The sequence below is a fragment of the Carettochelys insculpta genome, chromosome 1, assembly GCF_033958435.1.
Source record: "Carettochelys insculpta isolate YL-2023 chromosome 1, ASM3395843v1, whole genome shotgun sequence".
NCBI classification, from domain to species: domain Eukaryota; kingdom Metazoa; phylum Chordata; order Testudines; family Carettochelyidae; genus Carettochelys; species Carettochelys insculpta.
Window position 1 is genome coordinate 173,304,841 of NC_134137.1, and position 27,689 is coordinate 173,332,529.

At 44.2% G+C, this 27,689-nt stretch overlaps 1 protein-coding gene across 1 annotated transcript in view; it reads right to left on the reverse strand.

The window, feature by feature from the left end:
• Positions 1–1,957: 1,957 nt before the first annotated feature.
• UMODL1 (uromodulin like 1) overlaps positions 1,958–27,689 on the reverse strand; it is a 77,383-nt gene continuing 51,651 nt past the window's right edge. The window contains exons 14-23 of the mRNA XM_074988861.1: positions 27,293–27,405; positions 22,859–23,072; positions 20,119–20,256; positions 16,450–16,907; positions 15,011–15,153; positions 11,899–12,135; positions 9,990–10,149; positions 7,326–7,410; positions 6,669–6,873; positions 1,958–4,337 (exon numbers count right to left, since the gene is read on the reverse strand). Coding sequence (XP_074844962.1) covers positions 6,689–6,873; positions 7,326–7,410; positions 9,990–10,149; positions 11,899–12,135; positions 15,011–15,153; positions 16,450–16,907; positions 20,119–20,256; positions 22,859–23,072; positions 27,293–27,405 — 1,733 coding nt within the window. The 3' untranslated portion in view covers positions 1,958–4,337; positions 6,669–6,688. The remainder of the gene's footprint in view (positions 4,338–6,668; positions 6,874–7,325; positions 7,411–9,989; positions 10,150–11,898; positions 12,136–15,010; positions 15,154–16,449; positions 16,908–20,118; positions 20,257–22,858; positions 23,073–27,292; positions 27,406–27,689) is intronic.

Genomic DNA, 27,689 nt, shown 5'->3' on the forward strand with positions numbered 1-27,689 from the left:
GACCACAATGCAAGGCCATTATTGAACCTGCTTCACCGTAGATAATCCACATATGAAAGAGGGAAATTCTTGGTGTCAACTGGCAGAGCAGATGCATGTGGCTTTACAGGGGTGTCCTGAGTCCTATATGGGCCTAGTAGTTTTCCAAAGGGTGATTTGTGGGGTCTCTACTGAGAGTCATGAGACTAGTGGTTGTTCATAACCACTGCAAAATAGATGTGTGGGTAATATTTTACAAGTTATAGATTTATACTGAATATTATGTTCTCAAAGCCTTTGGAGCTCAGGCAGGTAATGAGAAGTGATGTAGTGCAGACAGGTTTTTTTCAGGCAGCAGGTAACAGACATGTATCTCCCTGTCTGACCAGTGCGTGTACTCTCCTTTTAACAACAGGAGGGTATTTGACTACTGAGCCACAAGATAATGAAGACTGTGAAATCTACAAGAGATGCCAAAATCTAAAAGGAGGAGCAATCAGCAGGAGGGTGTCCAGTTTATGAACAAAGAGCCCAGGGTTGTTTGGATATGCATAGGATTGCACAATAGACACCCAGGAGCATTTACCTAGGGCACAAGTGGTCAGGACGTTTCATCTGATGAAGGTGGGATCACAGCTAGGCCCAGCTGTGAAGACCCTACAAAGCATGAAAGTGCCTAGTTAGCTAAGTGAGGGTTCTACAATGCATGGGATGGTTTTATTTTATATGTAACCATTTGTTTCCAATAGTTATACTTGATATTGATTGGATCTCTGTGGTACGTTAAATACACTTACACACATTTAAGACCAATGCAAGTTCTGTCTGTTAAGCAAAGCAGTGAAATCTATCAGCTGGGCTGCACTGCTCTTCCAGGAGCAGAACATCTGTGAATACTTACTGCGGCTGTTCAGTGGGCCAGCGCTGGGCATTTTACAGAGAGGCTGGAAGGGCTCAAGGTTGAAGTGTGCCCATTGCTACCTGCAGAGAGAGAGAGCAGGGCCTGCAGTGGCCTACAAAGGAGGCCTTGTGTTGCCTGCGGCCAAGGCTGGCAACAGACTGGGTTGGGCCCTGGGCAATGTGGCGGGACAGGGCTCCATTCTGGGTACCCTGGAAGGCACGGGGCCTCAGGCCAAAAAGACAGGGCTAGGGGCAGCCAGTCCTGAGCTCCACCACCCAGGCCACACCATGCCTCCCCCAGCCAGCCCTTAGCACTGCCCAGACTGCCACACACGGCTCTGGCAACAAGTTAAAGGGCCCAGGGCAGTTCTGGGCCAGAGCTCCAGACTTTTTAAATGGCTGAGCCCTGAGGCAACTGTCCCCTTTGCTCCCCCTGCCTGTGGCTCGTACACTCAGGAAGCTGACTTCTGGCAGCTTCAAGCCTTCCTCACCCTAAGGGAAAGTGGCAATGAAGTGCCTCACAGCTCGGGTTACATCTGCCAAGTGTCACAGTACTGCCTCACTGTCTTTGCCTCTGTGAATTTTGCCTCCTTCACTGAGAAAGCCAGTAAATGACATGTCTGCTGTGCTTGGTGATGTACTAGTTCAGTCATATTATTTGGTTACCATCAAAGTAGTCAGGTTGTGGTGAACAGACCTGCTTAAAAATATCCTTACACATAAGACAATTTGTGTACCCCTCTCACATGGTATTGAAGATATTCCCCTTTCAGAAGTCTGGGAATGTCAAGATTTGTAATTGCAATGTCCTTTCACATTATATCACATATTTTGGCTTGATATTCAGTAAACTGATGTGTGAGTAGTTGTTGAGAAACTGCAAGGATGAAGATGATCCAGTAAAAATTATTGCCTCATCCTTGATATCCTGGGGCCCACATGTCTACAATTACACTGCACACAACTTACATTGCCACATTCATTCAACACACACTGTTTCAGGACATTTTGAAAGTCTTAATTTGTGACCAAGTCAGTAAATTAAAAATTTAAACTAGAAGTAAGCTTAGATCTTGCATTTATTAAGGTACGAAAATGGAGGCTACATAATATGATTCGTGTATGTTCACCACAATAGTTTCCATTAGGGACGCTAAATATCACATGCAAGTTCTCACTTCACTGGACTGTGGGCTAGCTCCCCCACAGCTGTAAGGCAGTATAGATCCATAGAAGTCAAAAGCTGAAGCTCTGGCCCTGTAATTTGAAAGCAGTTAAGAGTGCAAATATGACAAACTATAAAAAAAAAATATTAAAATAGTTTCCTCTTTCACCATGTGCATGTGGCAAATACAGCTTGATGTTCAGAGCAAATTTACCAAGAATAAAGCAACTTCTGTAAGATGAAAAGTTAGTGGTACATCCATCAAAAAGTTCAAGGTTGATGGAACACTGAAGATGTAATGTTTTTCATCAGCCAAGGCCTTGTTTTGATTAGGATCCACTTTGCTGTCTACCTTGAATGATCCCTTATAATAAGTGCTATCTATATATACTAAAAAATCTGTCCTATCTTGTATTTTGCTCGTAGTGACTTTCTCAGGCCTGAAGAAGAGTTCAGTGTGGCTCAAAAGCTCATCTATCTCATCAACAGAGGTTGGCCTAATAAAAGACATTATTACGTTGTCCACTTTGTCTCCCTACAATTCAATCATGTCAAATGTAATTTGTGAAGTGATGCTGTGTAAGACATCATGGGTGAAAAGCAGAAATAACTTACTCTGTAAGGAATCCATAGATTTTTTTTAAGCCAGAAAGGGAGCATTATAATCATTCTGCATACCACAGGCCATAGACTTTCATCCTGTAACCTCTGCATGAAGCAGATATTGGATTCAGAAGATACAAATCATATTATTGAATAGGAATAGGACTGCAAAGGGTGTAAAGTAGTACCAGTAAGTCAGTGCAAAGGTGATCATCTTTTAGCTCATCCGTCTCTTCAGCTTTATGTCCATTTTCACTGCTCATTTTAACTGTTTTTCTTTAAAAGGGAGTACCTCTTTATAATCACATCCATCAATCTTAAAGTGACAGGATTATGTCCACCATGCTCAAAGTAAACGTGTGGCACAAGTACCGTTAACTAAAATCACTCCACAAGTTAAATTTCTTAATCAATCCAAATGCAGAGTTGACACCATTATGAGCTACAAGTTACTATCCTGCTTCTCTCCTCCCCTCAGCGGAGGGGAACAAGAAGATTCCGAAACGTGCAGGGTCCTTTCAAAAAGGACCCCCGTGTAGCTGCGCCGAGCCGAGCCGCGCAAGTTTCAAAGCGACGCTTTCGAAGCGCCGTGGCTGGAAGCGTCCTAATGCTAATGAGGCGCTGAATATTCAGTTCAGCGCCTCATTAGTAATCTTTGAAATGGCCATTTGCGTGGTCATTTCAAAGTTTTGGCCAAGTGTGGCCAAAGCCGTAGGGTTTTAAATGATGGCTTTAGGGATGTACCCGCAGGGAGCGCACCTTCTATGTAAGGTGAATGCACAGAACTACTCTTCAGAGACTGGAATAGCATATATAGGACCTTTTGCCTGTACAACATTAATAACCCTGAAAGACATTGGCAAGTTGGTCTCTTGAGTATGTTTCATAATCAGCTAAAGTGTGGTCAAGCAATTGCTTACACAATTTATCAACAAACTCATCCAATATCTTGGGCCAGTACTTTTTTCTCCTTATACAGGGACGACTGAAGCCTCTCCCTCTTTTTCTTCTTTAAGTTTCCTACTCCACCGTAGAAAATAAAGGGGTGAAGTGGCATTCAGTGCAGCAGTAAAGAGATTCATACTATGCAGGAGAGCACAAGATAACAAACAGCAGAAAATACAGTGATCCAAATATTAAAAAGGATGTTTCCTAACTGAAGCAAATAATGGAGGAGCTGACCTGTAAGTGGCTGAGAGAGGTTTTTAAGCAACAGAGTCTTGGACATCGCTAGAATTAGAGCAGTTGAGTTGGGAGAGAAAAGGACAATTCTATTCATAAATACTTTGAAAAAAGAAAATAATGGTATAGTTGCTGTAAAATGTGAATAAGAGGAGAGATGGGCTGTTCCTTTAGAAATAATTGATTATCCTTGTTGGAGTAAACTGTATGGACTTGGGTCTCAGTTCATCCAGCTGAGACATTTGCTGCCTTGCACAATTGAGTACTCAATCTAACATCCTGCAAAGCTACTACATGTAGACAATTACAGCCACTTAAAATGCAGCTCTCCTGCATGGTTTGTGTGTTGTAATTAGATGGTTCTGGTGACAAACAGACAGTGAAAAAGAGAGCTGGAGGAATATAGTCATTTTGTGAACTTTGAGGATTCAGTGCCATGTGTGATAATGAGAGCAAAACAGTGTGCAAGGAGAAGCTGTTGCCGTCTGTGTGTTGAGACGAGTTCCAGCTAAAAGACAAGAACAGAGAAATCATGCTGGAGAGGTGGGACCAACAGTTTTCAGAAGAAATTAATCTGAATAGCAAAGAACTGCTTAGTTGTCTGAGCTTACAGAAGGAAGCTATAAGACAATGCACTGTTCAGAGAATATTTTGCTGTTTATATAGATGCAATAAGAACCTGAATCTCATTTACACCCATGTCGCTTTACACTTGGCCACAGCAGTATAAAGAGGCCTTTGTGCAAATACGAAAGAAGGCCTGTAGTTGATGAAGCTCAACCACAGAATGTGGTGCACAGGGAAACTCAGGCCATGCCTCCTCTCTTCTGGAGGTGACCAGGTGTCCCAGTTTTACAGGGATATTCCTGATACTTGGGGCTTTGTGCTATACAGGTGACTATTAACCTATCCAAAACCCATCCAGGTGGTTCACTCACACTGTTAAGTCACCCTATTTCCTCCCTCTAGCCTGCACCCTAATCCAGTCACAGGTAGGCAACCAGAGGCCTCCTCCTTGATGAGGTATCTTTCTGTGGCTGGCTTTGCCCACAGACCAGTACAAAGCGGCTCCAAAGCAAAGGATTGGAAGCAGCAAGTCTACCAGTTGCTGTTAAAATCTTTGTAAGCGGATAGCCTTACTACAGTATGCCTATTACTTTCTATGTGATGTATTTAAGAAATGCCATGAGCATCTCAGCCATTTTAATGATTCACAAAGGCATTTATAATTATCACAAGGATAAAACACCCTATGTACATGCCAGTCACATTTTCAAACATGAGGTTTTAGATCATGAAAACCAGTTATTTGTACAAGATAGCAACAGTTAAAGTGTCCTATAAACAGGGTGGAACAACAGGCCCAAATTTTGCAACAAGTACCCCCAAATTTAGTGACAGTTATTTATTGTCTCATTAAATACCCTTCATTTCCAACCCTCACACACTCAAATAAAGACACACAACTAAGGCTTATAGTAGAGAAATATTCAGTGTGCAGCAAAAACGCTAAATTCTGTGGTATCTTGGGAAATTGAAAATTCTGCACCTGCCCAGTCAGGGAGTCCTCAAGGCCATGAATGAGATGATGGGGGAATTCAAACCCCTCAGAACCACTGTTTCTGGCTTTTGTAGTCTCATTTAGGCATTTGTTTATTTTCAGTTCAAATTTTCAAGGTTACCTTTGCAACCACAAGGGCTAGAAAGTCAATTAAAAAACAGACAATGAAAACAGACTCTGGACCATAATTCTGTGGCACGGAGCAGATTCTGAAGCAAATTCTGCAACCACAGAATCATGAAACAAAGTTGATCCTGCCTATAAATACTGTGGTAAAGATTACATCAGATATGGTATTTAACTTACAGCAATTGCGGCAGGGTCAGTCTTGTTCCTGGGCCCCAGGTCCTCTGATCAGTCCACTGGCCCCACCATACAAACCCTGTTACCCTTGCTGGGGCAGGGGTTGATCTGAGGTGAACCCGGTCTCCACCCACTCATTCCAGGTTCCGGCCCAGGGACCCTGGATGGCCGCTACCAGTGAGGGCTGACTCCCTTCGCCCTTCCCTTGCAGCTCTTCTCCCTGGGCCACTTCCCCAGTCAATTTCCCCAGTACCTCCTTCCTCTAGTGGTAGCCATGGCAGCAAGTCCCCTCCTTTGTCTGGCTTCTCTGGCTGACCAGTTCCCCCACAATCTCTGGTTGGGCTTCAGGTCCTCTGGGTTGGGGCAGTCCAGCCCCTCAGTTGCTGAGGCTCCTCTCCTCTTTTGTAGCCTCTGGTGTTCCTCCCAGTCTCCTTCCCTCACCTTGCTCGCCTTCCAAACTCTCCTTAACCACCCTCCCCTTGCCCTGAGTGGGATAATTGATGTAGGGCAGCCTACTCCTCAGCTGCTCCCACTTTGATTGTCAGCCCTGCTTTTTAATCAGGCCTTTCCCCTCCTGGCCCCACCCTGCCACACAATCTACTTCTGACAGAAATAGTTGCAAGCACTTTACAAAGGCGGCATGAAAATTTACTAAGAGCTAGATTCTGCTCTCATGGTATGAGGCCATGCAAGAAGGTAAGTGGAAGCAAGATCTGTCCCCAGTATGACCACATAGGACCTACTTGGATCCTGGCTCTGGTACACGAAGGGAATGCAGGAGCTGCAAGCTCCATATCCTCCTTGATCCACAGATGCAATGGGATGAGGAATTTTCTGTTGGTTACAACTACTGCCCACCTCACCAAACTGAAAAAATGTTTCAAGTTATTTAAGACACATCTGTAAGCATTTCGGTTTCCATTTTAGGAAGGGATAGGAGGTTTTAAACTGAATCGAACATGGTTCAGTACTTACATGTGATAACTCAGAAATATTTAATCATAGAACACTTGGTAGCTATAGTTGTCAGACTTGGTTTTGAAGTTGTATCGCCCAGTCTTTCGCTGGTATTGGAAAACCAAAATGGACACCATTCCCAGTAGTAAAACAAAGATAGCAATGACGATAAGGATGATGCACCCTACTCCTAAGCCAGGTGCCTTCTCGCTTTTTGCATCAGCTGACAGAGAGAGAACACGGGGTAAGTTTTGACTCCCTGCAATCTGTCCATACATTACAAATCCAACCAAGTGTTACAATCTTGCATGCATGCAGGGGTAAGAGCAAAATACTCAGCACAAAAGCTGACTGCAACATAAGACTTGAATAGATTCATATGGCATTAAAAATTCTAAATACCTACTACTTTGTGCAATTAATTTCACCTCCTCACTGGCATAAATAATTGCACAGAACATTTCTATCCCCCATCTCCAAGTTTATGACCCAAATAGGCATAGAATAACCCATAAAATATCAGGAACTACTACCCAGCTCATTTGACCACCCTGCCTTCTCTGAGCAAATGGGGCTTATGTCTTACAGGGAAGTTTTCAGTTTCAACAAGTAAAACAGGATCTGTTAAATAATTAGCTTATGTAATGTTTTTGTAGCTTTTTACACATTACTTACCAGTGGCTCTGCACAGAGGGCCCCAGGATGTTCTATGCGTGGCAATAACTTCACCAGTTTTCAGGGACCGAACACCATGACAGTTCTGTAACAATTACAGAACACTGATCACTCATACACATTACATATTGTTATCATATAGAGTCTTGTAACGAACATCCTCTAAAGAACAAAGAATGTATGCTGATTTCTTGAAGGCAGTACCCACCACCATAGCTCTTTTGTTTCCCACCACTAACCTTTGTTGTCTGTCAACACACACTGAAAAAGATCACCTAATAAATTATTTTGCTAGTCTTTAAAGTGCTACTTGACTGCTTTTTGTTTTGAAAAAAATCAGAGAATGATATTGAAAAAAAAAAGCATCAGCTTTTAGTCTGTAGATCAGAACACTGAAAAGAAACCTCTGTGGACATGCCTTTGGGCCAAAGCAATTGTGTTGTGCTGAATCTATTAAAAAAGTCTAAAGGAGAATGTCTACCAGAATTTCCTCTAAGGAATAGTGTGTAAGTGCTGCTAAGTTTTCCCAGGTACTCTTAGGGCACATAAGAAGTATCTGCAAACTAAGGGTATGTCTACACTACTGGAAAGGTCAACCAGGTCAGGGTCAGTCTTCAGGAGTTTGATTTTGCACGCCTGGTGGAGATGTGCAAAATCAAATTATCTGGGGCTGGCAGTTCACCCCTGTACTCCTCACTATCACAAGGACTAAGGGAGGTGTCCTCCCTCTATACAGACAGCCAGGAAAGTCAACTGCAGATAAGTCAATTCTAGCGGCACAATTGCCTTAGCTAGAATTGTGTATCTGCAATCGATTTACCTCCCTGTTGCAGACCAAGCTAGGTCAAATCACACTACATGACCCACAGTATCCTTTCTTAACAGCACTGTTCATCATCATCATTTGTATTATATTGTCACCTGAAGGCCTCAACCAGGATCAGTGCCCCATTGTGTTTATACGTAATAATACCATCCCTCTCCTGAAAAGTTTGCAGTTTAGTTTGAAGGAATATGCAATATGTGATCTTAATAAACAAATAGGAGGAAATGGACAGTAGAGGTAAGCAAGGTCTTGTTTACATGGGACAGTTTGGTCAGTCACACTGGCATAAGTAGATCACTAGACTTGTATTGGCACACTCCACTTGTGGACACACTTATGCCAATCTAGCAGTGGCTTTCTCTCCAACCTAGTTTGAAACCTTTAAAGTCACACAAATGAAACAAACAAACCCAAAAGCCATGATTATTCTAGAGTTAGAGTATCCACGTGGGTTGTTACAAGAGTAAAACTGTACCCATTTAAACTCACATGTTGGCTTACAAAAGGTACAACTTTCCTGTGTAGACAAGCCCTAGAAGACCATGAAGCTATTTCAACATATACTGATAGAGAGAGTATAAGTACAAGCAGCTATTGTGCAATTTCATGGCTCCAAGTCACTGTAATATTTTTTGCTCCAATTTGTTATTGTGCTGCTGACTGTGCCTGATGTTACTGTCCTGACTTTGTCCCACTATGTTTCTTCCCCACATCGTCGGTTCTTTTCTGTTGCAGATTTAAGAGCACCAAGACTCACCTACCAAAAAACGGGAGAGTGACAAGAACAGATGAAAGAATAGGCGAGTTCCAATTTCTTTGGCAATAATCCAGGCCTCAGATGAGCTCTAAATGAGCAAGTATTTCTGGAGGCAAAAAGTAGGGCAGATATAAAGATACTCTGAGTCTCCTAACTCATGTTCTCACTTAAGCCACGTTGGGTTGGGCGACACCTTCCTATCCAGTCCACATATGGAGCTGCACAGGAATAGGGTGGAGTTCAAACCTTGATTTTTCCCTGGCTCCATGAGGCACTTGCCCTTTTCCTTTCAGAGCTCTGTTCCTCTCTGAGCCAGCTAGCACATGTGGGGGAAGAGCCAATGCTTCACCCGCTGCCATCCACCTGCCATGTGGCAGCTGCTCTGCTTGTCTGCATGTGACTTGGAGACGGGGGCCCCCCTCACTCCCCTGGAGGGACACGCAGTCAGGCTGACAAATCACCTGACAGTAAAGCAGTTTGCTCTGCTGTTGGGACCCAGTCCTGCTCTCCAGTTTCCCAGTGGCTCTTTGTAACCCTTCATCCACCCGCAGCAGGGCCGACTGCCGCCAGAGCCCCCAGGGCAAGGTGGGAGTGGAGGGCCAGTTCCCCACTTCTGGAAGGGGTGAGGCCCCAGACGGAAGGGGCAGGGCCTAGGGCAGTGCTGGTTAGATCACAGTGCTGGATCCCCCTTTATAGCTGCACGGAGTGATGGAGCAGTGCTGCCACAGCACTTCAAAGGGACCCAGAGCTCCGGCTTTTTTTTCCAGTCACCACCAACCTGGACGTGAATGGCTATCAAACCAGTCACTGAGCCAGCCACCTTTCCAGCCTTGAGATCATTTTTATTTATGCTCCATGCTTCAGCTGAAGGACAGGGAATGGCAGGAGAAAATAAAGATTGGGACTTAGTTGTGGCTATGTTATTTCCTCACTTCACACGGCTGTGAGTTGAAAACGTAGAGGAGAAGTTTTGGAGGACACTGTCACCTTTTGAAAGTTTTTCAATCCCTTCCTTTTCCAGGTAGAGCACTGTCTGCTACACATGACATAGAAGAAGAAATATAAGGAGCAAGCCTCTTACCATACTACAGGTGGTTTCAGGGGTTTCCACACAAATACGAATTTTGCAGTGTAGGTAAACCACAGAGTCACTGACAAAAGAAAAGACTTTCAGCTTCAACTGAGCTTTTCTCGAATTTCCATTTTCAATCATGGTGGTGTAGGCTGCTGGGACTGGGCAGCTAAAAGGAAATAGGAAGACCCACAAAATAACTAGAGCTATAGAAGCTATTCCTCAGTAATGGAACTTTGTAGTTCCATTCATAAGCTTGTTCTGAAAATCCTTATCCAGATATTCCCTACATTTGGTTTCTCCATAAGACAGAGCACCACATTATACAAAAGCCTGGGTAGCTAAGCACCTAGCAGATTCAGAGGTGAGTACTGTATTTAGTGAGACTCTTGAACCTCAGCACTGTTGTAAAAACAAAAATAAATTGAAATCTGGAGATGACAGAAGGCAGAAGATGAAGTTGGTGTCACGTGGTACTGAATATCTGACACAGGATACAGTAGTTTGACACACTACATTGAAGACCAGTCATGCCCAGGGCACCATTTGAGGGTTCTGCCACACATAAGAACAAATTCTCGTTTTTGGAAGGGTGGAGTGCTGGGAAAGCAACCCCATTTTTCAGAAATTAAACAGGATTTTTATACACTATTTGCATATCAGATGGGCTTAAGTTACTGCAAAATATTTTCATTCAAACTGCCACCTCTGCAAAGTGAACCTGGCTTACATTTACACTGCAGTAAATGACACATGGCCTGACCAAGGCTGGTCTGAGTTAGCTGCCAGGCTCACAGGACTCAGGCTGCAGGGCTAAAAATGGCAGTGCAGACATTTGGGCTTGGCCTGGAGTCTAAGTGCTGAAAGTCCAGGATGCAGGTGCCTCTCAAAGCCTGGGATTCTGCCCAACCCCACAAGTCTCTTTTTAGTAATTCAGACTGAGCCCCACAAGGCCAAACCAACTGCATTGGTTGCTGAGACTCAGGGCTGCAGGATTTTTATTCCCATGAAGGCATACCCGGAGCATCACATACAGCTCTTCCTTTTCTCTCAAGCTCATCAACAGTAACACAGATTCTGCAAGCCAGGGTAGGTCTCCAGTTTCACTTGTTCAACTACAGTCTTCAGCTTTGGGCACATCTACACTTCCGAGATCAACCCGGTCAAGGTCGATCATCCTGAGTTCAATTCTGCACATCTGGTAGAGATGGGCAAAATCGATCTGTCTGGGGTCGGCAGTTGACCCCTGTACTCCTCAATATCACAAGGTGTAAGGGAGGTCGACGGCAGAAATGCTCTGTCGACCTCTCGCAGTGAAGACAGTCAGGTAAGTCAATTTCAGATACGCCAATTCTATCTACACAATTGCCCTAGCTAGAATTGTATATCTGAAATCGACTGCACTGCCTAGTGTAGACCTGGCCTTATGCCCTAGTAGCATATTCTTCTTCAGTCAGGCCACCACACTCTGCTTCATGTCAAGATGTAGAGTATTCTTCAAGGATCACCCCATGTAGAGCACATGACAGTAAGTGAACATTAGAGCCCATAAAGGCATGCAGGCCTTTGGTAATAGCTGCATCAGAAACAAATGGCTGCAACAAAAGCACTTGCTCTATTAACAACCAGAGCCACTTACATCTCCAGTACCAGAGACCAAAGAATAGATGTATATCAAACATCTCCTTTACATACATTAGGGGATGTAATACAAGAGCCCTCCCAAACTCTCTTTGAAAATGTATGAAGTAAACCATTTGGCTTTGAAGATAACAAGGACTCCCTGCGATTACGTAATGTATATTAAAAAGCGACAGTATCAGTATCCATCTTGGACTCATGGGAAGGCTTCTCAAGCTCAGGGACTGCTAGACAGTTTGCACATGCATGCGTCACATCTAATTACCACGTTCTGTACCTGTTGTTAATAAAAGCAAATGACAGAGGATCCACTGAACTACTAGTTGGAGTTGCCCAGCACTCAGTGAGGACCACCTTGAGCTTGCTGTCCTCTGTTTGAATTCCCACCTCAATCAATATATCATCACTGGCCGAGACACTGAAATTTTTGGGGATTGAAGAGTTTCCAACAAACAATTGCATCTCTGTTATAAATTGTCCAGATCCATGTAAATCCTGAAAAATGGCATATACCCTGAAAAGACAATAAACTGCTTTTAAAGATCACAAACTTGACTATAGCATTTTCACGTCACAAATATGATTCCCCTTTCCCTAGCTCATGGCCACTACTGTAGCAAGTTAAAATCTGTAGCCCAGCCTATCACTGGGATTAGGAGAGGATGGTTGTTTGCTCCAGGCCTGTGGCGTCATGTGAAAGACTCTGGAGGAAGACCCTGCAGGAGACTCTGGAAGCTAAAATGGTGGAAGCTATTGGCAGTGTGAGAAGACAGCATGGTGGGTGCAGGTTGTGATGGCAACACTTATACACATGGCCACAAGAGTGTGTTGCTGAAGCTCCGAGCAAGGATCTTAAGCCTGGTGCAGAAGACAAAAGGCAACCAGTGAAGAGACTTTGTAGGGAGAATGATGTGGTCAGAACGGTAAATGAGGGACACTTTTGATGTACATGGCAAGAGTGTGAGGGGGAGAAATCATGGAGGACAGAGAGGAGTGGGCTGAAGCAATAAAGGCAAAACATTACTAGGAGCCCTTTGTTTTATTTATATTCCCAGAAAATTATCAGTATTTATTGCCACAACAACAAAAACACATGAAAATCAGTGTAAATATATTAATTGTTTTTCTGGGTAAATATTGGGGTTTATTTTGGTGAACTGAAGGACGGGGGAAAGAATTAGTAGATTAATGCTCTGAATTCCATTCACCAACATGTTTTGCTGCAGAACTGATACAGAACACAAACCACAGTGCCCCCTCCAACTTTAAGAAAACAATATATCTCCAATCCCCAAATGAAGCTTTTCATTTGAAAAAACAATTTACAGTTGTAGACTTAGAACGACAGTCGGCAAGTATTTACATTTAATAATTGGGCCACATCATTTGTAGCACGTACTCTCAACTTCCTCTTTTTCTCCTGCTTTGTTGTAACTTTCAATTACTTGCTTGCAGTCTGAAACATGTTCCGATACAGATTTTAATTTCCTCCCTGTGTTAGCATATCAAATCTTTCAAATGTTATCTGCTAAGAGCTTGAAATGTGCACATTGCGGGCGTGAGATGCATTGGTACATTCAGATGCACGTGCATTTCAGAGCTTGTGTGCATCTCTATTTATTTTCTGCGCATATCTTCTAGACCAGAGTTTCCCAAAGTGTGGTCCACGGCCCAGTACTGGTCCCAGGAAAAAAACACTGGTCCTTAGAAAATATACCAATTATCACTATGTACTCTTATTATAGTGAATAAATAATAAACAGTGAAAATTTATTCATTTTTCATTTTTTATATGCGTTTTTATTTTTGGGCCACAAAGGCTACATCTACACTAGCCCCTTCTTTTCAAAAGGGGCATGGTAATGCGTCAGGTCAGAATATGCTAATGAGGCACTGCCATGAATATGCAGCACCTCATTAGCACAATGGCAGCCGCAGCAATTTGAAAGTGCTGCTTTCGAATCACATGCTGCCCACGTAAACAGAGGCCTTTCGAAAGGGCCCCCCGGTCTTCGAAAGCCCCTTTTCCCTAAAACCGAATGGGAATCAGGGGCTTTCAAAGAATGGGGGGTCCCTTTGAAAGGCCTCCCCATCTACACAGGTGGCGCATGATTTGAAAGTGACACTTTCGAATTGCCACAGCTGCCATTATGATGTTATGCTAATGAGGTGCTGCATATTCATGGCAGCACCTCATTAGCATCTTCTGACCTCGCTCATTACCAGGCCCCTTTCAGATAGAAAGGGCTGGTGTAGACGTAGCCAGAAACAGGTACTGACAAAAGCTGGGTCCCAACTATGTAAAGTTTGGGAAACCCTGTTCTAGACTAATAAATGGCCTTATTTCAACAGACAGTTTTGCAGATTCACACAGACTAATGTGTTATTGTTATACATATGTCTCATGCACTGCACTGTACTTTCCTACGAAAAGAAGTTATATTGAAAGAGCAGAAGTAGGGTAAAAAACTGAATAGTACATGTTGTAAAACCCATGAATTTTTCAGTAAAAATTGGTTAACCTGAAAGCTAAGAGGCTGAGAGACGACTGAGGCCTGGATGAGTGGTTTTATTGTAGAAAGTGAGAGGAAAAGATGGTTTTGGAGCCGAACAGGAGAGAAAGTGAAAGCATGTGGTGACAACCTGGAGGAGGTGGAATGAAAGAGAGAAGCGTTCCATCTAAGCAAGGGATGAGGCTCTTTGGCAGGACAATGTGAAGAAGTCTGAGCTATCATTTCTTGTGCTCTGCCCAATCTACAAACAGTGGACCTCACTCTACAGTGCTTCTAAGCTGAAGTGCTCCTCAAGAGCTAAATTTGTATTACATAATTTTAAAGGTCATCAAGTAACTGTGTGTGTTTTAAATCATCATTGCCACAATGCAGCGTTTCCCAAACTTAAAACATTCACATACCCCTTTCGGGACTTCATCCTTATTGGTGTACACCCTCTCCCAGTGCTATCCCAGTGCTTATCTCCTGACTTTCAGTAATTTATTTTCTGCCACGTACCCCTTGAAATCCTTTTGCATACAACAGGTGGTACACATGCCACGTTTTGGGAAACACTGCCATAATGCGCAGCTCTTACACAGCACTGTACAGACAATCTGTTGTTAATCCCCCACTGCATTTCTTTTACTGATGGGGAATACGACTTGCCCACCACCATGCAAGAAGCCAGGTACACAGGCTGGGATTACCACAGTGGAATTTCTGATTCCCAAACATGTCACTAGAATACACCTGAGAAAAGCCTACATTCCTGCCCGCCCACTGCACGCACATGTGCACACACACACACACACACACACACACACACACACACACACACACACACACACACACACAGAGTGCCATATATTTGAATTTAGAAATGGAGTTATTTACCCTTCTGGAACGTAACCGGATGAAGTCAAGAGATCATTCTGAAACACACAGTGGATTGGACTGACAATCTTCAAGTGGCGGATAACTCCCTTAAAGGAGACATCATTCCGAAGTATTGTTTTCACTATAGTATTGGTTATATTCTGGAAGAGAAAAAGGAGCAAGAGATACTTTATGAACCTTCAAGTTTCTGAACACAGCTGAGTCCCACTAGTTGGTCACCTCTGCTAATTTTAAGTAATACCTCAGGAATTCTATATACAGCTGGCCATGAAAGCAAAAACGGTCAGGCGCTACGAGCTACATCATTGTGATGCTAGCCAATGGAAACTAATTTGTTGGTCTCTTTGTAATCCAAGTTGGTCACTGGTCCATGAAACATCCTTACCCTTTGTATGACTTGGGATTTTCTCTCCACGCTGTCCCCTTTCTAGATCAGTAGTTATCAAACTTATTTGATCAGGCTCTCCTTCTTTGTGTCTGTCATCACATATGACTGCCCACAGCCCAGTACCTATACCATCACCCAGCTCTAAAGCAGAGCGAAGAGCAGCGACTGCTGCCCAAGTGCCCAGGCCTGAAGGCAGCATGGTGCCACCAGCAGCACAGAAGTAAGTGTGGCAGAGCAAAAAGTGATATTCAGTGCAGCAGTGCAAAAGTCGAAGAGGCAATGTGAAAAGTGATAGCTCTCATCACTTTCTACAGCAGATTTAGTGCCACGTTGCCACCCTCACTTCTGCACTGCTACTACCACCCTGGGTCTGACAGTAGAAGCTCCACTGCCTCTGGGTGGAGGACGATGGAAAGGACAGCCCAAGACGAGGTAGCAGGGCTCTGGCAGTCTCCTTCATCTACCCCTTTCAGGTGTGCACGACCCTTCTGCATGAGCCCACTCTATGTGGGGCTGACAGCCACAACTCTTTTAAAAAAAAAAAAAAAAAAGCATACAGCTCACGCCTCCCTTCTCATGTTCCCATACCTCCCTTTGCAGGTCCACCCCATAGGCTGAGAACTGCTGGGTCTAGACCAATCAGCACAGTCTTGTTTGGGTTACTTATGCCTTTACATATTTCATTTGCCTTATTTCATGCCGACTCTGAATTTTCAATGTGCCACAGATGTGTGTATTGGCAGCGAGATGCTAACATAAGCAATGCAGGAGGAAACACCATTTGGGCCTTTTGGAACCCATGTGGCTAGCAAAGTGGGTAAGATACTCGTGGGCAAAATGAGGGTTTTAGTGTTGACAATGCAATCTTTACTTCCCCCTGCTTTCTCCCCAAGTGAAGATGATTCTACTTTGGGGAAGAGGGATTAAATTCTTTGTTTGCCATTCAGAAAACCCTGACAACAACAAGCTGCTCCCCATCTCTGCCACTGCAACCCTACAGTGACCAGTACATACGTTGGGTGTTTCTCCACCTACACAGGTGACTTACACTTTGTATTTCAGTTCCACATTCATTCCACCCTGTCCTCAGCACCACGGAGGTGTCGTTGCTGAAGCTCACGTTGCACTGAGGCATCCCAAGATAGAATGCAGATTCAGGGATAGATTCCTGCTGGAGAAATATCTTCTGAATAGTGACGACAATCTTCTCAAACTCGCAAAACACTCTCACTGCATCCTTTATCGAAATCCCATTGACAGATTTAGTGATTGGCAAGATAGTGACAGGCAGTGAGCTATTGGCATTCGACACAGACTTAGTAGAAGCACGTGGCATTGCAGTAGTAGGAAACAGAGCCCTCTCTACAACTGTGGTTTTAGCAGCTGATGAATCTTCAGTAGCAGTTGAAAATGTATGAGCTGAACTCTGTGAGCGTGTCACAGGCAAACCAGTGCTAACTACATGTATGACCTGTGCAGTTGTAGGATCATGCCTAATAGGAAATGCTGTGGAGCAACAAAAATGAAGGGATTGTAAATTGCAGATTCAAATTTGCTTTCTAAAGAAGGCTCATATAAAGTAAAACCCTATCAGAAAACCCTCAGTCCCTGATAGAAAACCAGCTCTTCTTCTCTCTTAACAGGTTGCTTTAAAACACACAGTCACTTTTCTCTTAATTAAAAACAAAGACACCAGCAAGCAAAGATCAAAGGTCCCATTTCCCTGTGGCTGCAATAATGTAAGAACTCACAATGTAACAGGTGAGGCCAATCTCACAGTTACGAACACCAGAGTCATGAACTGACTTGTCTGCCACACACCTCATCTGGAACCAGACATACACAATCAGGTAGCAGCAAAGCACCCTCCCCGAAGAGCAAATACAGTACTGAGCAGCGTTAAACAAACTACTAAAACAAATAAAGGGCAAGCGGCATTTTTCTTCTTCAGAGCACAGTTTCAAAGCTGCATTAAGTCAATGCCCAGTTGTAAACTTTTGAAAGAACCACCTTAGGGTTTAGTTCAGAATTACAACCTTCGTTCCTGAGGTATTCTTTAACACTGAGGTTCTACAGCACTATCTACACTTGTTTATAGCCAGCTTTAGTGAAGGGGTTAACAAGTGTATTTCTTCAGAAGGATTGTTATTTGAAAGGGCAAGGGAGGAAAGAGAAGGAACCTGTGGAAGGTAGGGACAGTGCTTTTTTTGTTAAAAAATTTAAAAAAAAGAGGAGCTGGTACTCTGCCAGCTTCCCACTTCCCTTCTCCAGCCAATCCCACAGCTTGGGCTGCCAAGGTGCTGGTACTCAGTACGGGCAAGTACTGGCACAAAAAAGCAGTGGGAATGGGGCTGATATTGATCTGGGTACTGAACACCAAGCTCCTTCCCTTCAGCCCCCCTCTAGCACAGGGTTTTGGGTTGACTGTTAGATCACCCTATGAGACTTCAGCACTAACCCTAACCCTAGCCTTCCTACATCTTTGATCTTCGAAGGAACCAATGTAATTATCCCCATTCACATAACTGATAATTGTTTTCAATCATGTACTATGCAATAGTGTACTGAATTATATCACAAATAATATGCATTCCCTAATATCGAGGGCTTTTTTTTAATTGTCTTTCTAGGAAACTATCTTCATATCTTCTGGGAATGATCCAATTTTTTTCTGATTTCATGGAATAAAAAAAAGGATGCAAAAGTTATTTCAGAAATGTCTTTCCCAAATCCTTATTATCACAGTGCTAAGAAAACATCATGATTTAATGAAACCCAACAAAGGTAGGTGCCTATTTACAATACTTGAGACTTCAACCAATTTATCACTATGGTTACTAAAACAAGTATAATCCACAGAAAAGTGGTTCAAAAGAACTCAAACTGAAAGTGCTGTCTTAGGTGAACAAATACATTATTTGAGGAAAAGTGGAATGAATTAGTGCATTACCTAAAGACAAATCAATGGGTTATAACATCAGTATTTATCCACACAGTAACTCATAGCAACTAGTGCTTCCATTCTGAGATAGGCTACATCTACACTTACAGGGAAGATCAAATGCTTAGGTTTGGTCTTCCAAGCCGTGTCTACACGTGCACGCTACTTCAAAGTAGCGGCACTAACTTCGAAATAGCGCCCGTCACAGCTACACGTGTTGGGCGCTATTTCGATGTTAACATCGACGTTAAGCGGCGAGACGTCGAAGCCGCTAACCCCATGAGGGGATGGGAATAGTGCCCTACTTCGACGTTCAACGACAAAGTAGGGACCGTGTAGTCATTGCGCGTCCCGCAACATCGAAATTGCGGGGTCCTCCATGGTGGCCATCAGCTGAGGGGTTGAGAGACGCTCTCTCTCCAGCCCCTGCGGGGCTCTATGGTCACCGTGGGCAGCAGCCCTTAGCCCAGGGCTTCTGGCTGCTGCTGCTGCAGCTGGGGATCCATGCTGCATGCACAGGGTCTGCAACCAGTTGTCGGCTCTGTGGATCTTGTGTTGTTTAGTGCAACTGTGTCTGGGAGGGGCCCTTTAAGGGAGCGGCTTGCTGTTGAGTCCGCCCTGTGACCCTGTCTGCAGCTGTGCCTGGCACCCTTATTTCAATGTGTGCTACTGTGGCGTGTAGACGTTCCCTTGCAGCGCCTATTTCGATGTGGTGCTGCGCAATGTCGATGTTGAACGTCGATGTTGCCAGCCCTGGAGGACGTGTAGACGTTATTCATCTAAATAGCCTATTTCGATGTCACTACATCGAAATAAGCTATTTTGATGTAGCGTTCACGTGTAGACGTAGCCCCAGGGTGCCGTTTTGTGCATGCGCAAAATGGCACTTTCCGGGGTCAATGTCAACCTCTTAACTCCTTGTGAGCTGCAAGGATTAAGAAATGTCAGCAGGAGAATTGCTCTTGTCGACACTCTGCAGAGAGGACAGGGACCAACCTCAATGGCTGCAAAATGGATTTTAGGTATGCAATTGGCATACCTAAAACTGTAGCAGCCGTCAACATTCCCTGCAAGTGTAGAGGTAGCCTTATCAGGACTGTTGACGGCTACTACTCCATTTTATTTATGCCAATTGCATACCTAAAATCGATTTTGCTGCTGTTGACATTGGTCCCTCTCCTCGCTGCAGAATGCCGACCAGCGCTCACCTCCTGCAAACATTCCTTAATCCTTGTGGCTCGCTAGGAGTATAGGGGTCAACACTGACCCAGGAACATGCCACTTCGCTCATGCAGAAAACGGCACTCTGGAAGATCAAACCTAAGCGTTCGATCTTCCGCGGTAAGTGTAGACCTAGCCTATGTCTCTTCTCTTGCATCTCTGATGTCCCTTCTATTCATGTAAGGAAATGATTGGTACTCTCAACAATTCAGTTTGCCTTTTAAGGGGGAAAAGCAGAAAACAGAAATCTTTGTTTAAAAAGAATAAATAGTGGAATGAACTGGGCCCCTTAAATGTTCAGACAGTAAATTTTATGCTAAAGCAAAAATGTAATAAATGTAATTAAATATAATAGAAGTATGCACTGAATACACTAAAATATGCATCTTTTTCAGCAGTATGTGACAGACCACACTGAGCAAAGCGAAGTCGTCCCTGGTATACCTCTCGAACCAAAGAAGAGTTCCACTAGAAGTGGATGTAACCAAATGCATTTATGAAGATTACATCATTATAATGTCAAATAAATCACTAGGTAATGAAAAATAATACTGCCTTCACAGTTTCTCCCAGGCCTCTCTGAATTGAGATCAGCAAATCCTTCATTACAGATGCACTGATAACTCCCATATGTGTTGTGGCATGATGCACTAGGGGAACAGTCGTCATCTTCTCTTTTGCACTCATCGTAATCTGTTGGGGTTGGGTGTTTGTTTTCGAGAGAGAAAGAGAAGAGAGAGAGCATGTGTTACTGCATTATTCTTTAACCAGAACCATCATGATCCCTGGTACGATACTTCTGATTGCCAGCATCATGGTGCTGGTTGCACGTTGCTTATGTGTGGGGGTTAACACCACACAGAGTCTGGAAGATACTGATGCTTAGTAGAGCAAGAATATACAGTGCCTGGAAGATGAGTTAGCACCACCTCCAGGGGCACTGCTGACAGTTGATAAGGGAAGAGCAGATTGCCCCTCAACTCTTCTCCATTATGCACCAAGTTAATCTGATCTCTCACCCTGCAAAACTGATAGCTGTCATAAGGGACTACTCCCAAACAGACCCTTCTACCCTACTGACTCACCACACTTCTAAAAGAGAAGAGGGTGATTGATCATTTACAAAATATTCAGAGCTGGTTGAAAGAGGGGAAAAAAGTTTAACCAGATTTGGTTTTCCATTCCTTGGTCAAAACTGAGCATTTCAAGGACAAATATCTGTTAACAGTAGCCTTGACACCTGCTTCAGGCCCAGGGGCAAGGTGGGAAGTGGGCCTGGCTCCTAGCCCTGGAAGGGCCGGTAACAAAACCAGAAGGACAGGGCTTAGGGCAGTCAGCCTGGAGTCCCCATGCTCCCTCAAAGCTGCATGGACTGGCGGCACAGCACTCCGTGGCATTTCAAAGGGACCCGGAGCTCCCACCACTGCCACTGCTACTTCAGCCCCTTTGAAATGCCAGGCCTGGGACGACTGCCCCCGTTGTCAGCCTGTCACCCTCTCTTGTTGGCAGGCCTGTTTGTTACACATTTTGTAGGGGTTCTCATCGGGATAGGGTATGAATGGAAGCACTGCCACAGGGCGGGGGTCAAATTTCCCTCTTGTTTCTCTCACTAATGCGCGGGCTAACCACACCGCTATCGGTGATGCATGTTCACTCTGTCCTGAAACCCCTCACTATGAATGCCAGTTTCAGGGAGCACACATAGCACTGAGGTGCTGCCATGATACAAGTACCCCTTTGTTATTAAGGAGACCTGTGCTGCTGGTTGTGATGAAGGCGGAGAAAGAGCACCACCATGTGGCCAGCAGCACTGATTTCCAGGCCTGATGTAAATCAGACACCACACCACAGAATAACGTGTATATTGGTTTTACATGCAGGAAATTCAAATGAGGGTACACAGCTCAAATTATGCTGTAAAAATCCAGTAACATCTAGAAATATCCAACCATCACTCAGCTTTTCTAGACTTGCCATACGCTACTTTAAGAGAAGACACATTTAGGGCCATCCACCGCAACCAACAGCACGCAGACTGAAAGATAGCAGAGAGTCTCAGAAGTGTGGAATCATTGAAAAGCATCACTAACACTTCAGCAGGATCATGTAGGCAGAACATACCTCAGAAAGAACCAGAGAGTTGGAGAATGATGTCTTCAGGGAAGAGCAAACAAAGCTACAGAAAATTGTTCATTTATTCTAACCAAACAAAAGATGGGGCAAATACAGGTTGAACCTCTTTAGTCTGGCACCCTGGGGACCTGACTAGTGCCAAATGAGAGAATTTGCTGAACCAGGGGAGGACAATATTGTCTAACAACTTTAACAACATTTCCACTTCATACTGGGCTCTTAGAAGACATGTAGGGGTAAATTACAGCACAGAACACTGACAGCCAGGACTCATGGCTGGAAACAAACTTTATGGGACCACAGGAAACTTGGCCAAACCCGTGATAAACTCACTAAAATCATGCCGGATTATGGGTGTTTCCAGACAAGAGAGTTCCAGATTAGAGAGGTTCAACTTGTACTAAGAGATTGACCTTTTCTAATTACTTTGGGGCAGATTTTGCCACCTCTGCTCACATGAATAGCACTTTACTCCTCAAGCAATCCCGCTGCAATGTGAGTAAGGCTGGTAGAATCTGGCCTTTAGAAAAGAATATCTTGATTAACACAATGCAGCCCAGTTTTATAAAGGACATTGAATGCCTGACAACATTGATAGCCTTCTTTGATATAATGGTATGTGAGGCAGGAAAGGGGAACGCTCTGGATGAAAAATCTATTTTGGCTAAATTTTCCACGTTGTCCTCTCTGCAATTCTAACTGAGCAGTTAGAATAATACTATTTGGATAAGCACATTCTGATTTAGATACAAAACTTGTTGATGAGCCATCGGCGAGATTAGGAATGATTTTATGAAAATACACATCAAATTCAGAAGCTGCACAAAAATAATTCTGCTGCAGTCAATCAATGAACCAGCCATATTTATCTTCTTTACAAATGATCTGTGAGAAGAAGGAAACCAGGCAGTAACCGTTGGTCCTGGTTATACCAAGTTGAGCGTCTGCATCTGAGCCCTGTTACACCACACGCCTCACTGTACCATTTGAAGTTCTCTGAAAGAACTCGTGGGATGAATTGACCATAATTCTAACGAAGGGGAAATGGGTTTTCATCCACAACTTGCACTGGTGCTGTACTCTCCGAATCACAAATAAAAAGACTGGTTTTATCACAGCGCTAGTTTCAAAAACATTACAGTGGCATAAAATTGCACCTTACCATGTATGCTGGTGCTGTTGTTGTCAATGGTAAAATGGGAACTGTTTTTAAAGACGTCCTGAAAAGCTGTGGAAATGTTGTGGATATCCAAGTCTTTTGCAGCCAGTAAATCAAAATCTATCACTAAGCTTCCATTAGTAATACTGGTTATCAGCATTTTAATCAAGCCCAGATCCATTTTCTGAAGAAGGTGAAGGGGCAGAGATTTACGTACCTGCGATCAAAACAGAATGCACGTGAATAGGGGCAGCCTGCAGGAATTACATTATATGCTGTGAAGATGACCCAGAATGCCCAAACAACACTACACATAGCTACCATGCTTCATGTTCCGGCCAGAGACAGCAGAAAATGATTGGCTTTTATTTAACTACCGAATTTTCTGACTACCTCTGTTTGGCTCAAATATGTATTTAACTATGAACATAAACCACAGGAATGAGTCAGCTCAGGACCTGCCCAGGATGAGGTAGGCATAGATAGTGGCCAGGGCCTCCGGTAGCACTTCAACTGCCGAGGAGAGTTCCATTGTGCAATTCAGCCTCAGTGCGGCCTCCATCAAGGTGCCTTCAAGGAGACCGTGTAGCCCAGTATTAAGAGGCTTTGGTGGCAACATATCTAATGAATAAATTTGCTAGTCTTTCAGGTGCTACACAACTGCTTTTTATTTGTGAAGCTACCGACTAACATGGCCACTCCTCAAGTATGCCTGCAATCCTCTGTTGGACCTTCCTTAGCATTCACCAGACAGTCCCTTCTTCATTAGCTTTGTCTTGTGGACTCCATTTTAAAGGAGGGGTTTTTAAAAAATTTAAATTATTCAGAGCTAAGCACCTGAAAATTATGTTCATCTGATAATTAACCATCCCACAGTTATCCACTAGGTGCCGCCACCAGCTTCTCTCTTCAGATTACTGCATGACTGAACAATGCTCCATCATTAAAACGACGTGCCAAAGGAGCAGGAGGCAGAGGGAGCACGGTTGCGTATGAAAAGGAAGGAAATTTCTTTCTCTGACTTTTTGAAGGCAATAATTATAGTACAAAAGGAGAGCCAATCCCTCTTTTGTGAGGTGTTTCTACCAGGAGATAAATCTAGCCATAAGAGATTCAGAGGGATAGCTGTATTCACAGAAAGCAAGCAGTCCTGTAGCAACTCTGTTAGTCTTTAAGGTACTACAAGACTGCTTGTTCTTTTAGAATAGATTCAGTCTTCTTAGCATATGCACAGCATGTCTCAGGTGGCACGTGCCCACGTTCATGGCTGAGTCTGGTCCGGTGGTTGGAACAACGTCCAAAGGAAACACCAGGAACTCCTAAGTAGAACTGGCAAGGGGTATGCCTACACTGCAAGGGAAGGCATGGATAGGCCTGCCCCAATAGCTTTAATCCAGCTACCACAGGTAACAACAGTAAGATAGATATGATGGTACAGATTTAGCCCAGGCTAGCTGTCCACGTTACTGCCAGCTGGGGACGCTGGGTATGTAGTGGGTCAGCTAGCCCACACTGAAGTCCATGCCACTGTGTCTTGACTACTATTGCTACCTGTGCTAGCTAGATCAGCGGTGTCCAATACGCTCCCCATTTGCCACATGGGGAGAACGGGACAGCGCAGTGTGGCAAAGTGGCCCAAGAGAGCCGCACTCGTGGGGCGCCCCTCCAGCCCCCCTGCACACACGCCCCACCACATGGTGGGACAAGTGCATGGCAGCAGCGGTGGTGCCAGCTCCTCCAGCCCGGGAGGGCTCCAGCTGTGTTCAGGCCCAGCTTGTGCAGCAGCGGCTTCAGCCATGGTATGGCTTCGGCCTGGGGGGGGGCTTCTGGGAGTCATTTGCGGGGGAGTGACTGGCTGGGGAGGGGTGGCACCTGGCTCGGTGGGGCAGTGTCTGGTGGTGGAGGGGGGAGCTGTGGTGACCCCTGACATTCCTTTTGGACACCACTGAGCTAGATTAAAGCTAGCACCTTTATGCCTACCTGTGCTAGTCACACCTTCACTCGCAGCGCCATACATTGGACGGTAAAAAAGCAAAAAGTACTTCAGTGCTAAAAGGAGAGTTACAAGGGAGGAGGAAAACACTGGCAAACTCCCATCCACAACACGAGATGGGAACTCACTCATAAAGTAAGACAATCAGGAGTGAGATAAACCCAAAATTAAGAAAAAAGAGCGCCACAGAGGAGCCAGGCTGACATACTAATGAAATGAAAGGATCCTAACTATTAACATGGCTGGAGATTTGGTATGCCTGAGGGTTACGAGGCAGAAATAGGTCCATAGAGGAGTGGATGTCGGTGTGGATGGAGTAGTAATTTCTGAAGGGTATTGGTTAGAGATAATAGCCACCCTGCCAAAAGATCCAGTGCATAATGTCAGCGATACAGGCAGTAGCTAATCTGGGCACTATTAGTCACATATGTGGGAAGCCCTGGTGAGAGAGGGAAAATTAGAACAGCAGTGAAACCCTGGAGATGGATAACAAAATGAGCAAGGGGTTATTTTAACAGAATAGACTATTTCTATTTACAAAACAAACCAGCAGCCCTGTAGCACTTTAAAGACTAACAAAATAATTTATGAGGGGATGAGCTTTTGTGGGGCAGACCCACTTCTTCAGATCAGGAAATATTTCAGATCCACTTCCAGATCTGAAGAAGTGGATCTGCCCCACGAAAGCTCATCACATAATAAATAATTTTGTTAGTCTTTAAAGTGCTACATGACTGGTGATTTGTTTTTGTGAAGATACAGACTAACAGGCTACATCTCTGTAACTATTTCTATTTAGGATGGCATGTACCAATCCTTCTAACCACCCACAGCTGCTGTCCTCAACTACTGCATGTTAGGATAGGGATAAGTGGAAGAAAAGTACAACCTAGTCTAGAACTAATAGACTCAAGTCCACATCACTTAAACGACCACCACAGCTGACACTAACTGCCATCCTTGTGGGCAATCTCAACAGAGAGGCTGAGGGACCTGTCTAGAGAAAGATTTATCGTCTTACTCTAATTGACAGTTTCATCAAGCCAGGCTTATTATGTGTAACACCTGCAGCCCCGGCTGAGCACCCCCATGGCCAAAGGTTGCTCTGTGGTACCCTGCCTCCAGTTTTCGCCTCTTTGGGACCCTTTAAGAACATACAATTCAGAGGCAGTTCAACCAATCCCCATCTGGAGTCCAATTTAGTGAGTACTCTGGTGCACGCTGGACCTCTAGGCCCCAACCCTAATTCAGTGTCTCTCCTGATAATCCAAAACTCAGAGAGTCTTCAACCCACTTCAAGCTGGGCACAAGCCCCTTGAGCCTAAGGGACTATCTTTCAAACACCTCCTGCTCCATAGACCTTTCCAACAGGGCCTTTGAAGTATTGCCCCTCTCCTCACAAGCCAAGCCTTCCTGTATAGATAGTTTTCCTCAATGTCTCCTGCATCTCAAGCTTCCCTCCTCACTCAAAGCCTTGGAATTTCCTGGGCTTCCTTCTTCAGTGCAAGTCCCTGCTCCTTTTGTACTGGACTCGCCTGACTCCTCTCAGGTGGGGTTTCCAGCCCATGGGGCAAGCCACTTTGTTCAAAGTCAACTGGCAGGACAGCATGGAGCAGCCAGCTTGGGCATTGGCAGTGCAATCCGTCAATTCAGCTTTTACATCTGGCTCTTCTTCCCACTGTGGCCTGGACAAGGTTTCAATCTCCAGCACTGTCAGTTGAGCGCCTCTATGAAGCACTACATTCCTTTTTTTTTTAAAATGGTGAGTTTTGCAAATAAGTAAATGCACGTGGATTGTGAAGCCATAATACTGTAAAAAAAAGATTTAAGGAAACCTTTTGGCAGTGCTTACTTAACTGGGGCCTAGGCCTGCTCTTAAAATCAGCGGGACTTTTCCCATTTACTTCAATGGGATCAAGGTCTGGCATCTCCAAATGCAATCCCTCTGAATTACAAGACTATAGTTTGATGTTCTGTGCCCACATTAAATGTGATATTAAAGCTGACTTATTAAAAGGAGGGATAGGGTACAACGTTAGGAGCTATGAAAGCGGATGATAATAAAAACCTCTACCATAGCAGCCCTGAGGGGACAGGAGAAAGAACAACAGCATTAATTTGCATTAATATAGTGCCTTGCAGGCTTTAGATCTCAAACATTCCTTAGCCCCTCAAAACACCCCTATGAGTTAAGCCTGCTTGATTATCTCCATGTTACTGATAGGGAAACTGAGGCATAGAGAGACGGGAATAAACTTCCAAACTTCTGATTCTGGGTCTCCTGCTTTAACCACTGCACAGTGCTTCCTCTTTTTAATAATGTAGCCAATGAGACTCAACTCATTTAGGTATGGGGGATACATGTATGGTACAGAAGCAGGGCAGTCATATTCCTCATTTTATCTAGCCCATTCACAAATAATGATCATTTTTTATCAACTTACTTCACCAAGAAACAGCTGTGTAAAGTTTAGATACTCTTCACTGCTGGCATTGCTGAAGTCTGACGTGTATTTCATATTGGTTATTCTTACTGATCCAGTCAGTTTTTGAACAGCTATAAAATCAGAAAAGAGTTGTTTAGAAGAACATAATCCACAGACCATTGATGTTAGGCAGAAAGCAATCTGGCCCTTGGTGCCGGTTCGGGAGGGAAAATGTGGCCTGCAGGTAGATCCCACCTGCTACATTTGGATCTGGCCCACCACAATGTTCAGGATCACCGACGTCCTGTGGTGCTACCTCCACCCCCAGCACAATCCTTGCAGCTCTCATTAGCTGGAAACTGCCTGGACCTTGCTTGCAGGAACATGCAGAAGTGATGCCCAACTCATCCCATGG